We start from the raw sequence: 15086 nt of genomic DNA on the forward strand, positions 1-15086 counted from the left end.
ATCAAATAGAAAATGTTAGGCGGGTAGAGATGAAAAGAGGAGCAGGTGGCTCTGGTTCTAGAGCAGCTGCATTAGATGTGCCTCCCACAGAGGGAAGAATGAACAAGAATCGAAGGAACGTGGATGTGCCTCTAAGGAGAGCTCAAAGTGTGAGGGCTGCCACATCTCCATCACCACTCCGAAGAGATCCTGGTGAGAGGCAAGATCCCTTGTTATTTAGACAGCATGATACATATCAAAGAATTATAAAGCAAGCTTGATGTACATGGAAACAACAACTTGGGAATGCAATGTCAAATTTTTTTTTTCTATAATAGCATCCAGCTAATGCTGCACAAGGGACATATTACCAGGCCATGATTGACTCTGTAGGAAGGGCTGGTCCAGGAACTTCTTAAGAGATGATAAATGTTTATTTGCCTCAACAGAAGGACTTAGATGAGTACAATACTGGGTTGAAGACACAATGGGCACGATATGGAGTTACTGTGATGTGTGATGGTTGGACTGGACCAACTAGACAGTCCATCATCAACTTCATGGTGTATTGTGATGGGAAGACTGTATTTTTAAAGTCTGTTGACGCATCCAAAGAGAAGAAGGATGCAATGTACTTATACAAGTTGGTGAAGGATGTTGTCACAGAGGTGGGGCCTGAGAATGTTGTTCAGATTGTCACAGACAATGGGAGCAACTTCAAGGAAGCGGGGGAGAGACTAATGGATAAGAAGAGAAAAAACATCCACCTTTTTTGGACACCATGTGCTGCCCACTCTGTTGACTTAATGCTTAAAGAAATGACGACGAAGTCTTTGGTAGCAGGTGTGGTTGAACGGGCAAGACAAGTGATCACATTTGTTTACAACTATGGATTTTCTCTCGCTTTATTGAGGGAAAAATGCGGTGAAGACTTGGTAAGGGTAGGTATGACCCGATTTGCAACCAACTACATTGCACTGAAGAGCTTTCAAGGTAAGATGGTTGGTTTGAGATCCATGTTTGCCAGTAAAGATTGGTTTGAATGGAGGGAATTGGGTTCGCCAGGTGGTATCTCAGCACATACCACCATCTCTAGTGAAGGATTTTGGCAAGATGTGAATAAGGTTCTTCTTATAGTTGGCCCAATAGTAACTGTCTTGAGGTTGGTAGACTCAGAGAAGCAGCCTACCTTACCATATGTGTATGCTGCAATGGAGAAAATGAAGGACAAGGTGAGAGCATCTATCCCTAGGGGTGCAAAATCCTGCATCAAAATTGTTGAGGGGAGATGGGAGAAACATTTGATACATCCACTGCATAAAGCTGGTGAGTTTATAAGCTTAGCTATTAAAAACTTACTTTACACATTACAGTTAATAACAAGTTACTTATGGAATTTGCAGCGTATTATCTCAATCCTAAGTTCCACTACAAGTACGATCTAGGAATGGATGAAGAATTGATAAAAGCAATGGAGCTTGTGGTGGCAAAGTTGGTCCCTAAAGCTAATCTACAGGTAGCATGCAACATTAAGGTGGGTTAATGTTTAAGATATATATAGACTTATAGGTTATAGCTTCCCAAGTGTTGAAGTACATACCATATTGTGTACTAATTTGTATTCAATGTTTGAAATATATGTAGATGAAGGAATTCAGGGATGCTAATGGGAGTTTTGGTAGGGCAGCAGTGGCTGGGAGACAAACTACTGCCGCTGGTGAATGGTGGGTCCTATATGGAAAAGATGCACCTAACTTGAGAAGATAGCAATCAAGGTGCTCTCCTAAACTTGTTCTGCATCTGGATGTGAGCGTAACTAGAGTACATTCTCATTGGTCTACTCCAAGAGGCGGAACCAATTGGGTCATGAAAAGATGCAGCAATTGGTTTTTGTGCATTACAACATGAGATTGAAGATGCCGTATATACGTCGAGACCAAGAGGGTAGCAGTGAGCCAATTGAACTTGTTAACATTTTCCAAGAAGACTCAGATGAGGAGGATGATCCCTTATACCAATGGGTGAAGGATCGAGGCGAGCCACTTATGGATCAGCCTGGGGGTAGGCTGATGGGTATGGACGTGGATGAGTATATGTCTCAAGAGAGCCGTGTGCTTTCACAGATACACAGGCCTTTGGAGACCCAAGCTACTGGGGTTGATGTGGAGCCTGAAATTGTTTGGTCACGGTCCAGTGATGATGATGATGATGATGATGATGATGATGATGATGATGGTGATGGTGGTGGTGGTGGTGGTGGTGGTGGTGATGATGATGATGCAGGTGATGGTGATGATGGTGGTGATGGGGATGGTGGTAGTGATGGTGGTGGGGATGGGGATGGGGATGGGGATGGGGATGGTGATGGTGATGGTGATGGTGATGGTGATGGTGACGGTGATGGTGATGGTGATGGGGATGGAGGTAATGATGGTGGTGATGGGGGGTTACGCAAGAGGTACCATTCCACTGAACTGGAGCAAGAACAGATGCGATTCATTGGAGACTCAGTTCACTGATGCCACATAGGACATGGACTATGGTGCACGTTCACCCGTACCCGCACCCGCACCCGCACCTGCACCCGCACCCTATTGGAGAGGCTCACATCATTGATTCTTACCTGGTGGAGAGGAGCAGGATAGTGTGGGCTCCATGGACATCTCTGTTAGGAGCTTGACTGACACATTAGGAGGCTTAAGCATGGAGAGTGGTACTGGTACTTGTATTCTTAGGGAGCCGTTGGATGCACCTTCAGCTATATATGACACAAGGACTACCGGTTCAGACTATAGTCATTATAGTCAATTTGGCCAGTTTGAATACCCACAGCCACAGGACAACTCTTACCCCTCTGCCACTGAGTATGGGGGTCAGTCACATGACTCACACTCCCAGATTGGGTCAGGTTTTGTGGATAGCATCTTCGGGGCCCCAGAGCCCCAGCCCCAAGCCCAGCCAAACATGGTGATTTCTGTCCGTCAAGCACCAAACAGCAGCTATGGATCGCGTTAGAGCTCATTTAGTTTTAGTGATATTTACCCAAGGATTGGGTACCTCCAGTTTGTTAGTGATGATGTTTATAGGGCTGCTGTGGCTGACTTTGAGTATTACTTTCGTCAAACTATGACATGGCCAGCCTTTGTGATTCAATCAGGGTAAAACATACTTCGACACCAGCAGCAACAATATGGAGGCTATGATGATATGGCCCGTCACTCATTTCAGTACTAGGAGTCTTAGTTTCTAGGATGGAGATGTTATGTAATTATGGCTTTATGTTTACTTGCTATGTTGTTACTTGTTAGTTGTCACTTGAATTTATGTGATTCATCAATCTGTAGTAGGAATTAGAAATTATGGCTTTTATGTATTCTAATGATTAAGTTGTGTCAAAATGGTGATTGTGGAAGGTGGATTGGTGAATATATCATACTAGATGAAGTGTTCAAGACTCGCCGCATACTTACATAGGGTGCATTGTCAAAGTACCATTTTGAGTTTGTTTTTTGCAAATTTGATATTTTCATTGTGTTTAGAATGACTAAAATAGGGTAAATACGCAATTTCAGGGCCTACAAAGGCCATATGCCCACCGAGATCTACCAGCGAGTCGACCGCTAAAAAAATACAAGGTTTCAACGAGATCTCACCAGATCTCCTTTTTTTGGGATAGGGAGAAGGCTGGCGAGATCGAGTTTTAAAACCTTAGGTGTTGGTGGTGGGAGGGGGGTTAAGGCTGGTATGTTGTTTGTGTTGATGGTGGGCAGGGGTCTCATCCAAAGTGGTGCCCACTGATGCATTATGAATAGTATGAACTGTCGATGAACCATTGTAGGTGAATTGAATTCTAGTAGCCGTGGGGCTAAAACTCTTCTTCTGAGTCAATGGGTTGATGTCCAAAGTTGCTGAGGAGCAGTGCAACACAAAGGAAGGTACAACAGGGTCGTCGGTGTGTAGGGTAATCAGGGAATGATCTCCATAGCTTTAATTTAGCATTAATCCCTACTTTTGTCTCATCCACCAGAAAGATTTCATCAGCGAAGAGCGTACACCATGGGACCTCGTCTTGAATGCCCTTGGTTAATTCATCCATGATTAGCGCAAATAAAAAGAGGTTTAAGGCTGATTCTTGATATAACCCAATCTTAATTGTGAATTCGTTGCCTTGACCTTCCACTGATCTCACGCTAGTGACCACGCCCTCATCCATATCTTTAATTATATCCATATATTTACTCGATGCCCACCTCTTCACAAAGACGTGCCGGACTAAATCTCTAGGGACTTTGTCATAGGCTTTTTCTAGGTCAATAAAGATCATATGGAGATCCCTCTTGTTGGCTTTATATCATTCCATAAAAAGCTTCCTCAGTATGTAAATATCTTTCGATGATAGTGGCTCTGATACCAAGAAAACAAAAGGCAAATGATTGGAAAAAACTCATTCACAAGGGATAGATTTATTTTTTCTCAAGGCAAAAGAGAAAAAGAGCTTCAATGCCATAATGCCCATACCGAGTGAGTTGGCTCGGACGAAGTGCACTCCCAACTCTACCAGTGGGTGGAATAGGAAAGGGGAAAGGCCCCAAGCCCCTTTCATTCTCCAGCATTGGGGAATTAAGCCGTAGGTGTCAGTCGGTCATGAAATAAAACAAATATCCTCCTTCAAACTTAATGTAAGGCTTGGCAGGACTACCCAACCCCAGTTTAGGATCAACAACTTACTCTAATAGTGACTGCAATAGGCACAGTTATCAATATGTAAACAGTCCTAAAACAGTAGCTAAACTACTCTCTTAAGACCTAATATCACCTAACAATAAGGGTCTATAATATGGCCTAGGTAGGCAAAACAGTAGCAACCCAAAACACCCAATTGGCTATACTAAGAATAGGTGTAAACCCAGGAACTCAGATTGTGGACAGGACTCTAAAATTCAGTCAATAATTGGGACCCAAATTACAATCGAACATATGTATGATTGGGGTGAATAGACTTCCCAAACCATAAGTCAAATTAATTGCATGAAACAAAGTTACCTATATCCTTGATTTTAGGGAAGCATAGGAGAAATTTGATAAATATATATATATATATATATTTCGATCCTGCCCTCAGAACAGGCCAATTGTTGCTCGAGTGCTTCTCTTGGATTGAGAAATAGGTCCCCAAGTGTGAAATAACCTAGGGGGGTGAATAGGTTATAATAGTAGATTTAAAAAATTCTCCAATTAAGTTTCCTAGGTATGTGATTGCGAAAGACAATGCGGAATATAGAAATACTTACAATCACACAACACAAGGATTTTATAGTGGTTCAACTCAACCTGAGTCTTGTCCATTCCCTTACAAGTTCCACTTGTAAGATATTCCACTTTTCCATTAGTTCTTCCCTTTTAATACAGTAGGTTGGGGGGAAAACCTTTACAAATTTATTTCAAGGTAGAGAGGGACCTTTACAATCTCCTTGATAAGTAGAGAGTGACCTTTGCAATCTTTTTTGGATAAGAGGATCCCACACAAACCTAAGTACAGTCTAGACCACTATTAGTCAAAACGGGAACGGCAAAAAAATAGAAACGTACGGTACGGGTTTTAAGCAGATAAAAACGATGAACGGTACAGTAAAAAAAACAGGGAATGGCAAATGGACGAAAACGAACGGTACGAGTATTAAACGTGTAGTTTTCAAAAAAACAAAACCAAAAAAACGGTAGTATACTCATGCAATTTGAGAGATTATTACCTGTATACATGCATCTAATGTTCCAAAAGCTCTGGGAGTCCCAAGATAAAATAGCCCAGTGGGCGACAAGAAAATGAGATGTTGCTAGCTTTAGCTTCTCCTTACTCAATGGGCTATAAGAAGATGAGATTTTTTTCCTATAGATAGTATGGAAGTTAAAAACCAAAAACCAAGTACCATATTGTCTTCACTCTTCACTTTTACCAATAGCTGTTTTTTTTTTTTAATTAATTAATTTTTTTTAATAAAATTCCTATTTTACCCTTAAAAAACGGATACGCGTTTAAAACGGATTCTTTTGCCGTTTCTGTTTTTTCCCGTTTTGTATAATAGCATACGGGAAAACGTGTTTTAAACGGCAAAAAAACGCAATCGCGTTTTAACTAACAGTGGTCTAGACTAGTGTAAATACAAAGATAAAGTGGGATAAAAGATTTGAGTTATCTTGTGCGGTGCATGATATGAATATACAGTAATGATATAAGCATACACCTTAGTTGTCTTCCCAATAGATGTAGAAAGTAGTGGAAGACTTGTTGGCTGACTTGAGTTCTTCAATTGGGAGAACGCACGATAAAGCTCAAAAAGATTGATACCATTCCTCACTTTTTAGCTTTTGAAAATGATGCTCAATTGCTTGTTAATTGTTAGTTTTTTTTTTTTTTTGGTGAATTAATAAATCCATTAAAAGAAGGGGGGAGGGAGTATATAACCCGCAAGGTAGATTACAAACCTTATAAGGGTAACCAAAGTCTAGAAAAGATAGCATCCAAGGCCCAGTGGGCTTGAGAAGTGGAAGACATGTCACAAATGACATGTCCATTACAACAAAAGCCCATATGGGCTTAAAATAAAAAGAGCCAAGAAGCCCAACAACTTAAAATTCTAAAGCCCACATAGGTTGAACAAAAACCTAAAAGCCCAAAAAAGGAGGGGCAAAGAAGGAAATTTCAGGTAGGGTTCCACCAAACCCTACCATCATATCTCATCACTTTAGCTTCCAGCTGTCAAGACATGAATCGGAGTTCCGACAGAAAAAGGCAGGCATGGCGGTGGGGCGCGGGCCTTGCGGAGGGCCACGACCAAGCAAGAAGCTGGCCTCGTGGAAGAGATAGCCACGAAGACGGGGTGCCAGCCTTGCAGAGGCATTAGCGAGGCGGCTTTTGACCGAGCATGGCTGGCAGCCTTGTAGGTTACAAGCCTTGCAAAGAGCTTGCAAGAAATCGCCGTGACACTATTCGATCAGGGAGGAAACATGAGAAGACGTTTGATCTGCCAAGGATCTAAAAGAGAGCATGGTTAGTCCAACGGCACAAGGATACACCCTAATTGTGCAGCAACACAAGGATGAGCAGCTACAGGTCCAGAGAGCGTCGGCGGAGAAGGTGAGGAACCAACGAATCGATCTGGGAGCAGGTCAGAGCAGCGGATGGCCGGCGGCATAGCCATATCCAATCAGAGCAGCAACTCGAGGATGAGCAGCTACAAGCCCAAAGAACGCTGGCGGAAGAAGGAGCCAACAATTCAATCGGGGAGGATCAGGAGGATCCCGGCAAGACCATCACTAGATCTGAGTGAAGACAGGAGTGGAAGGACTGGGGAGATGGCAAGGGGTGGATCCCGACCTCCCGGACGTGTGAGAGAAGAAGAAAAAAGTTCAGAGGAAGAGGGGGAAGAAGAAAAGAAAGGAAAATAGGGGATGAGAGGGAGAGGACAAGAGAAGAAGAAGAAAGGATGGGGAGGGGGAGGGGGAGGGGGAGGGGGGAGGGGGGAGTAGCTCGGCGTGAGGCCATGTTGCTCCAAGCAACGACACTTTAGGGTTCTCCTCGAGTTCCTGCATCCACAACTTTCTGTTTTTTTGTCCTTCAGATATTTGGAAGTTTTTCGCTGTTAAACAACAATCAGTTAATTGTTAATTTAATAAACTATAAGTGGGGTATTTATATGGGTGATTAAGAGTCACAAACTACGTAGGAAGATAATCAAATTTGGGAAAGAAATATTGCTTAACGGGCATATGTTTCCTATACTGGTAGTTACCAGATCATGTGAGCATTGGGTGAAATAGATCTGTTGGAGATAAAATAAATATAGTCGTTGGAAGTCCTCAAACCATTCGGTAGGCATCCGATAGGTTGCCGGCAGGATTCAGTTGTTACCAGTTCGTCTCTGTTGGTCTGTGTGTGATGAGTTCATTGATCACATAACTCAACTGGTAGTTACCATTTCCTACCGGTAGTTACCAGCGGCTTCTGTCTTTTGGCATATCAGGCTGTTGTCATTCAAACAGCTGTAACTTCCTCATCTGAAGTCCAATGTGATCTGATTCAAGTTGTGTTGGTTCCACAACTTAATGATCTACATTTTTCTAGTTTAGGTTGACTTTAAATTCATTTATTAAGTGTGACTAAAATACCCTTAAGTGAGGACCTTCTATTATCTCATCAAAGGACTGTGTTTTGGCATTGCCAACCCACTCAGGGTCTTAGAGTATTGTGAGCACCACCTAGGGTCATACTTCATGCATGTAAGCTATGCAGTTTAGTGCGTGCAGTGTGTGTTATTACAACCTATTCTACACAGGACTATACACATTGGGTCTTCAATCTTGACTTCTTGTATACATGACTTCCCATATCTTCACTTTATCTTGTTCACTTGATATCTTCCAATTCTTGATGTTTGAGGTCAACATGATCTTCAAGAGGTCTTCATGTTTTCACATTAGAGATCTTGAGGTCCTGCATCTTACCTGCTTTGTGGTCCATGTCATTTTAAGATCCTTACCTTTACATATCACTTGGTAGATACTCATTAGAAATTACATTTGTTTGTTATCATTAAAACCAATATTGAGTTAGAACTCCAAAGGTTAGGGGGTATCCCCAACAAAGAGATCAGGTTGAACAGCTTCAATATGGAAGAAAACCTTGATTTCTGTAAATCTGCAGCTAATATTCCTTGGCAGATCAGCAGCGACAGTATTGGCCTTCAAAAGGAAACTTTAATTGGAGAAGTGGCAGACCAGAAGTGGTCTCAGTTGAGAATAAAACACAAAAAAAAAAAAAAAAAAAAGAAAGGGAAAGGGAAAGGGAAAGGGAAAGGAGCTCAAGTGGATGATGGGGGGAAGGAGGTAGATGGTTACCTCATCCTAGGAATCTCACCTAACAAGGAATCTCTCCTCATAGCCTCTCTCAGGAACAAAAGCAACCGCTATTTTCTTCTTTAAATTGTTGGAAAACCCCCTTGGGTCGAATGTTCGATACAATAAAAAAAGCCCAAGTATGGAGCCTTTAAAATATGAACTTATGAAAAAGGAAACAGAAGGAAAAAGGAAACTCCAAAGCAAGTAACTAATCTTGCTTGTTCGTAGACCAACTAAAAGGAAAGAGTGAAAGACAAGCTAATTAATTACATAAAGGGACAAACTTGAAAAGAAACAAATCTGAGTCTTCTAGAAGCTGTCCTCGTAGCTTGCTGTCCAAGACAGCAGAAAATAGCAACTTATTGAAAAAAAAAAAATAAACTAAATCAGAAATAAAAATAGGAAAATATGGACCCAAATCACTGTTCACATGGACACTGTCATGCAAACAGTAACTCGTGGTACTTTTCACTGAACAGTATTTTTCCTGGATTTTTTTTTTGTCCTTTCCTTCGTCATGCTTGATGCTTCTATCTGCATCAAAACTAGCAGACGATATGACTGAGATAAGGTTCCTGAAAATCAGGAACTCTTGGAACCGCAAGCCAAAATAAATCTCCAAATTGTTTCCACTTTTGAAGCATAAGCTGAACCTTGATTCAAACCGGACCAAAAACTGGTTCAGTTTTGAGAAACCGTAGGTCAAAAAATGAGGTGATTCCCTATAGCCATAAGTCGTCTTCTTCGTTCTAACTGAGATCTGCATCACTTATATAATGCTCATACAAGCGCTAATTAGTTGAACTTTTGAACTTGCTCTTTTTGTAATGCACCTTATCTTTGTGTTAAGTTATAAAATTTAGTTTTCTGTTCCCCCCCCAAAAAAAAAAATGTGTTAAAAGTTTTATGAATTTGTGGACTTTTTTCTGGCTGTTGGAGCTACTCAAGTCACCTCCATGATTGAGACTCAAGCCTTTGACCCCATCAGATGTTGGGTTTTTGAGCCTCCTATAAAATTTTACCTTTATTTTTTGTAGGACCCACCTGAAGATGCTGTTGTCTCGATATGTGGCCATGTTTTCTGCAGTCAATGTATCTGTGAACACCTGACAGGTGATGACAACCTGTGCCCTGCAGCACACTGCAAAGTCCAACTCAGTGTAACATCTGTGTTTTCCAGAGCCACATTAAGAAGTTCTCTCTCTGACAATCTTGGTCAGGTTTCCCCTGAAAATTCTGGACCTGAACCTGCTGAGAAACTTGAGCCATCTTCAGAGGGCCTGTCTAATTCTTCCAAAATTAAAGCTGCTCTAGAGGTCCTACAATCACTAGCAAAACCATGGAATTGTACCTCAAAAGATAAAGTGTTGAAGTCAAGTAATGTTGCCAGAAATCCAGAAGATTTACCCAATTTTCATTCAGGTGATTCATTTGAGGATTTGCCTGAGAGAAGAAATATCGATGTGGGGAAAGGTCAAAACAATTCAGATACGAAAGTAGCAGAAAAAGCAATTGTCTTCTCCCAGTGGACGAGAATGCTTGATTTGCTTGAAGCTCATCTTAAAAGTTCTTCCATACAGTACAGGAGGCTTGATGGGACGATGTCTGTTGTTGCTAGAGATAAAGCTGTGAAGGATTTTAACTCCCTTCCAGAGGTTTGGTTTTAGATTCCTAGCATTTTTAAGGATCAGGTTAAGACATATACTTCCGAAATGTGACTCTTCATTCTTTGTTCTAGGTGTCTGTCATGATCATGTCTTTGAAAGCTGCGAGTCTTGGACTGAACATGGTTGCTGCTTGTCATGTTCTTCTTCTGGACCTATGGTGGAATCCTACAACAGAAGATCAAGCAATTGATAGAGCACATCGAATTGGACAGACTCGTCCTGTTACAGTTTTGCGTTTGACTGTGAAAGACACAGTTGAAGATCGCATTTTAGCCCTTCAGGTGTGCCCTAATGCCATTTCATTTTTTGATTGTTTTTTAATCGACTGTGTACTTCAGAATTGCCATTCTTTTTTGGGGATGGGGGGAGATGATCTATGACCTCAAAATTTCCAGCTACATCAGAACATGCATTGGCACTAATGCAAATGCTATGTTATAAATCACTTATATCTTACAGGAAACCACTAAAAGTATCATGGTTGGCAAAATTATTGCATTAGTTGGAATATTAATAACTGAAAATTATGTCCAAAAGATGATTGCTGTATCTTGATTTATAGATTCTTTTTCCTTCTAGATTTGAACTATAATGTCAGCTTAGTTTGTTAAATTGGTACTTATAACTTAATAATAAGTTCCATAATGTGATGCGAGGATACATGTTAGTAGTCTGACAAGTGTTTCCAATTTTTCCAGGGTCCTAGTTGCACTTAGAAATGTTATTGATGGCAGAAGTTGCCTGAGTTGGGTTATATATATATATATATATTTCTTTTTCTTTTTTTGGGTGGGGGTGGGGGTGGGGGTGGGGGTGGGGGAATGCTACGTGGGGAAGGGGTTTGGACCTGAGCCTGAAATTCTCTTTTGGTAATGGACTGACTACTTGCAACGAAAGAAGAGGATGAACTCTAGAAGCGGGAAACCCAAATTTCATTGCTGTTGTAGCTGTGGTTCTCTGTGGGAGTTGAGAAGACACACTCTATACCAGGTTGAGATAATTTGATGAAACTTCAGTTGGAAGAGAGCAATGATCAACGTGAGAGAAAAAATAAGAAGGAAGAAGAAGATGAGAGAGAGGAGAAGAGACGTGTGCAATCGAACAATCGAATGGTAGAGAGAGAGAGAGAGAGAGAGAGAGAGATCTTCCATCCTATATTGAATCACTAACATAATAAGATAAATTACATACACCTCCCTAGGGTGGTAAAAGGTCAAAAAGAAAAATACAATATAAGACAAGTAAATAATCTAGTTCTCAAAGTATCCCTATTACATAATGATGAGGGCGTCACTTAAGGATTTAGGACTTACCAGAGGAGCACAAACATATGCAGCCACAAGTCATTATGTTATGGCTAAATTACCAGCATTATGTTTAGCTTGCTTTATCTTGTTGTATTTTCAAATATTTAATGTCAAAAGTATTATGTACTAATGTTGTAAGGGAGTTATTAGGGAGTTATGAGTTATTGCTGAAGAAGAAATTATTAGGGAGTAGTTATTGCTGGAAAAGTAATTATTAGGGAGTTGCTTCTCTTTCTTTTTTATTTTGGGTTTTAAAAAGGTTGTATTTTGAAATGGAAGACAATGAATATGATGTTGAAATTTGGAGATTTCTCCCAATCTCTGCAGCATGAGTAATTCCTGCAATTCTCAGAGTGAATCCAGGCCCCCTTCCTCTCCCCTATTCCTTTTCTACCAGTCCCCATTTCTCATTTTTCATCTTAAACAATAGCCTTAAACGCAATGGTGATTCATCAATTAGCAGCAAGGAGGCAGCGGGATTCATCAATCAATCATTTACTGTTGGTTTAAACGGTTCTGTTTAAATCGTTTTAACTAAATGGTCTCAATTTTGAAACCCAAACCAAAACATTTATTAAACAGTTTCACGGTTCCGGTGTAAACGGCTTGGATTGATTTTGGCAAAAGTTTTCGGTTTGGTTTTGATTCCCTTATATAGACCTATTTACATCCAATTAGAGCTCTCCCCCATGAGAAGGTCGACCAGTTTTCAAGTACAATTCTTTTCAAGTGCCATCATTTCCTTAGACATAGCTTTCTTCCAGTTTGATCAACACTTATAGGAGAGAGGGAATCATAAGAAGCAAACTGGGCAATAGGATAATGCAAACTCTCTTTTCCTTTCGAATAACAATGGGAAGATCTAACTCAAAAAGAAGAGGATAAATGTTACCTGATTGTGGAAGGTGAATCTCATATGTGGATCCAAAGAAGACACTTGGCAGGTCTTCTTTTCCCTTCTTTTGTACACAAGTAACTCCTCATTACCAGCACCCCCTAAACTATCAATAACATCCACTTGCTTATGCTTTCCTTTATAAAAAATAAAGGGAAGAATAGGCACATGTCGAAGAAAAGGGGTGACATTTGCGGACTCTTCCCATACCCCTGAAGAGGGTGTTGGGGAGAAGTAAAGAAATTCATAGGTGACATTTTTGGAGAAAAGATGTCGTTTGGAAGAAGGATGGTAGCACTTATACCCTTTGGTAGAGAGAGAATACCCAAGAAAAATACATTTAAGGATCTTATGGTCAAGTTTAGCCCGAGCAGACTTATCGACATGAGCATAGCATACACATCGAAACACCTTAGGAGAAAGAGAGAATGTAGAGGCCTGAGGGGACAAAATGTCCAAAGGGGATTTGGAACTAAGAAGCTTAGTGGACATACAATTGATTAGGAAAGTAGCAGTAAGTAGGGCATCAGAACAAAAGTTTTAGGGACATGCATGCCAAATAGTAGACTCCTAGTGGCTTCCAATAAATGGTGATTTTTCCTCCCAACTACCACATTTTGTTGGGGTGTGTCAACACAAGTAGGTTGATAGATATTCTATTATTGGTAAGAAAGTGTCGGAGTCCACCATACATGTACTCCCCCACTTTATCAAAATGAACAAATTTAATTCAGGTATCAAATTGAGTGGAGATCATTTGATAATATTTTTTGAAAGCATCATAGACCTCACCTTTATGTTTCATCAAAAAGGTCCATGTAGTCCAAGAATAATCTTGAACAAATGATACAAAATAACGATAGCGAAACTGCCAAATAAAAAGGTTGGAGAAAGTCCACAAAAATCAGTATGCACAATATGAAATGGAATGGTTGATTTATTAACTTGGTAAGGATAAGAAGAACAACAATGTTTAACATATAAATAGGGTTCAAATTGAAATGCATAAGGGATGGAAATAGAAGAAAACAAGTGAGGCAATTGTTTTTTCATAACACTAAAAGAAGGATAGTCTAAGTGTTGATGCCAAAGCATCACGGAATCAATTATGTTGTCACTATGCCCACACACATAAGACTGGGCTGTAGTAAAAAAAGATGTTTGGGGTTTAAAAAGGTGGAGCCTTTTCTCCCCATGCCCATTGACGATAATCCTCTTCGTCACCAAATCCTAAAAAAGGCAATAAGAAAGAAAGATGACAATAGGTCAAGGATTGCGTTAAATGACTAACAGATAATAGGTTAGTGGTGAAATTGGGTACATGAAGAACAAAATCAAGGGAAATAGAAGAGGTAACATGAACACTACCCTCACAAAAAATAGAGGATAGGGAACCATCAGTAACTCTGACTTTATCGCTACCAATGCAAATGGAATATATGTCACAACACTAAGACATACCAGTCATGTGATGGTGGCCATAGTTCTGAATCTAGAAAATTTCAACAATGGTTTCAACCCTAATTTTGGCAAATTTCAGAAAATTGGACCCAAGTTTCTAGCAATAGCCCAAAAAAAATACCTGGTTTCGATAAGGTTTCGGAAATTGACCTAAATTTCAGTTTCGACCAAAGTTGATACCTGGTCGAAACCCGAGATTTAGAACCATGTTGGTGGCTCCAGAGTTGATGACCAGGAAGGAATAGTGGAAGGAGCTGATGATGTAGAGGCCTACAAGGCGGAAGCTAAAGTTGAAGGATCTGGCACATATTTATTAAAGCGCTAGTAAGGAGCTGGAAAGGCTCTAGTAAGGTGCTGATGCGATCCAAAGGTCATAAGGCAGTAGCTCGCATTAAAGGTATCATGTAAGACGACCGCATCATGAGATAAGGCGGTATAAGGCGACGCCTCAGATTCTTTACACACAAAGCGGGCGCCTTATGAACATTTTAGAATTTAATACTTTTTTAAAACTACTTTAGATAGATTCCAAATATCGATTTTTTATTGGTAGGTGTATGGTCTTGAATGCACTTGAGATGCATGGGATCAGCTTCTAACAACTAAAGTACTCCACCAAAAAATCCAAAACACGGTTCTCACAAAGGGTTTGGACTTTTGTGTCAAGGGTTTTGAGAAGGAAGAACCAAGCGACCAATCGTACCCCTTAGGAACTCCTTCGATCTTGCTCCGGCTTCTTCTTTTTTCTCCAGCAGCAGTGAGGTTACTCCGGCGAACAATCATATGCCCTCTATAGGTACGTTTTTGTTTTTTGTTTTTTTATTTCCTTCTTTCTTCTTCTGATACAATACTTTTTTTTTTTTTATTTCTTCTTCTGTTCTT

The 15086-nt window shown here is 40.5% G+C and overlaps 1 protein-coding gene across 2 annotated transcripts in view; it reads left to right on the forward strand.

Annotated features, from left to right (window-relative positions):
- LOC122063693 (helicase-like transcription factor CHR28) overlaps positions 1 to 15086 on the forward strand; it is a 64565-nt gene that overhangs the window by 30236 nt on the left and 19243 nt on the right. For both annotated transcript variants that reach the window (XM_042627384.1, XM_042627385.1), the window contains exons 9-10: positions 9912 to 10529; positions 10613 to 10822. In XM_042627384.1, the coding sequence (XP_042483318.1) occupies positions 9912 to 10529; positions 10613 to 10822 (828 nt within the window). The remainder of the gene's footprint in view (positions 1 to 9911; positions 10530 to 10612; positions 10823 to 15086) is intronic.

This window comes from Macadamia integrifolia, unplaced genomic scaffold (genome assembly GCF_013358625.1).
Source record: "Macadamia integrifolia cultivar HAES 741 unplaced genomic scaffold, SCU_Mint_v3 scaffold1423, whole genome shotgun sequence".
Lineage (NCBI taxonomy): Eukaryota > Viridiplantae > Streptophyta > Magnoliopsida > Proteales > Proteaceae > Macadamia > Macadamia integrifolia.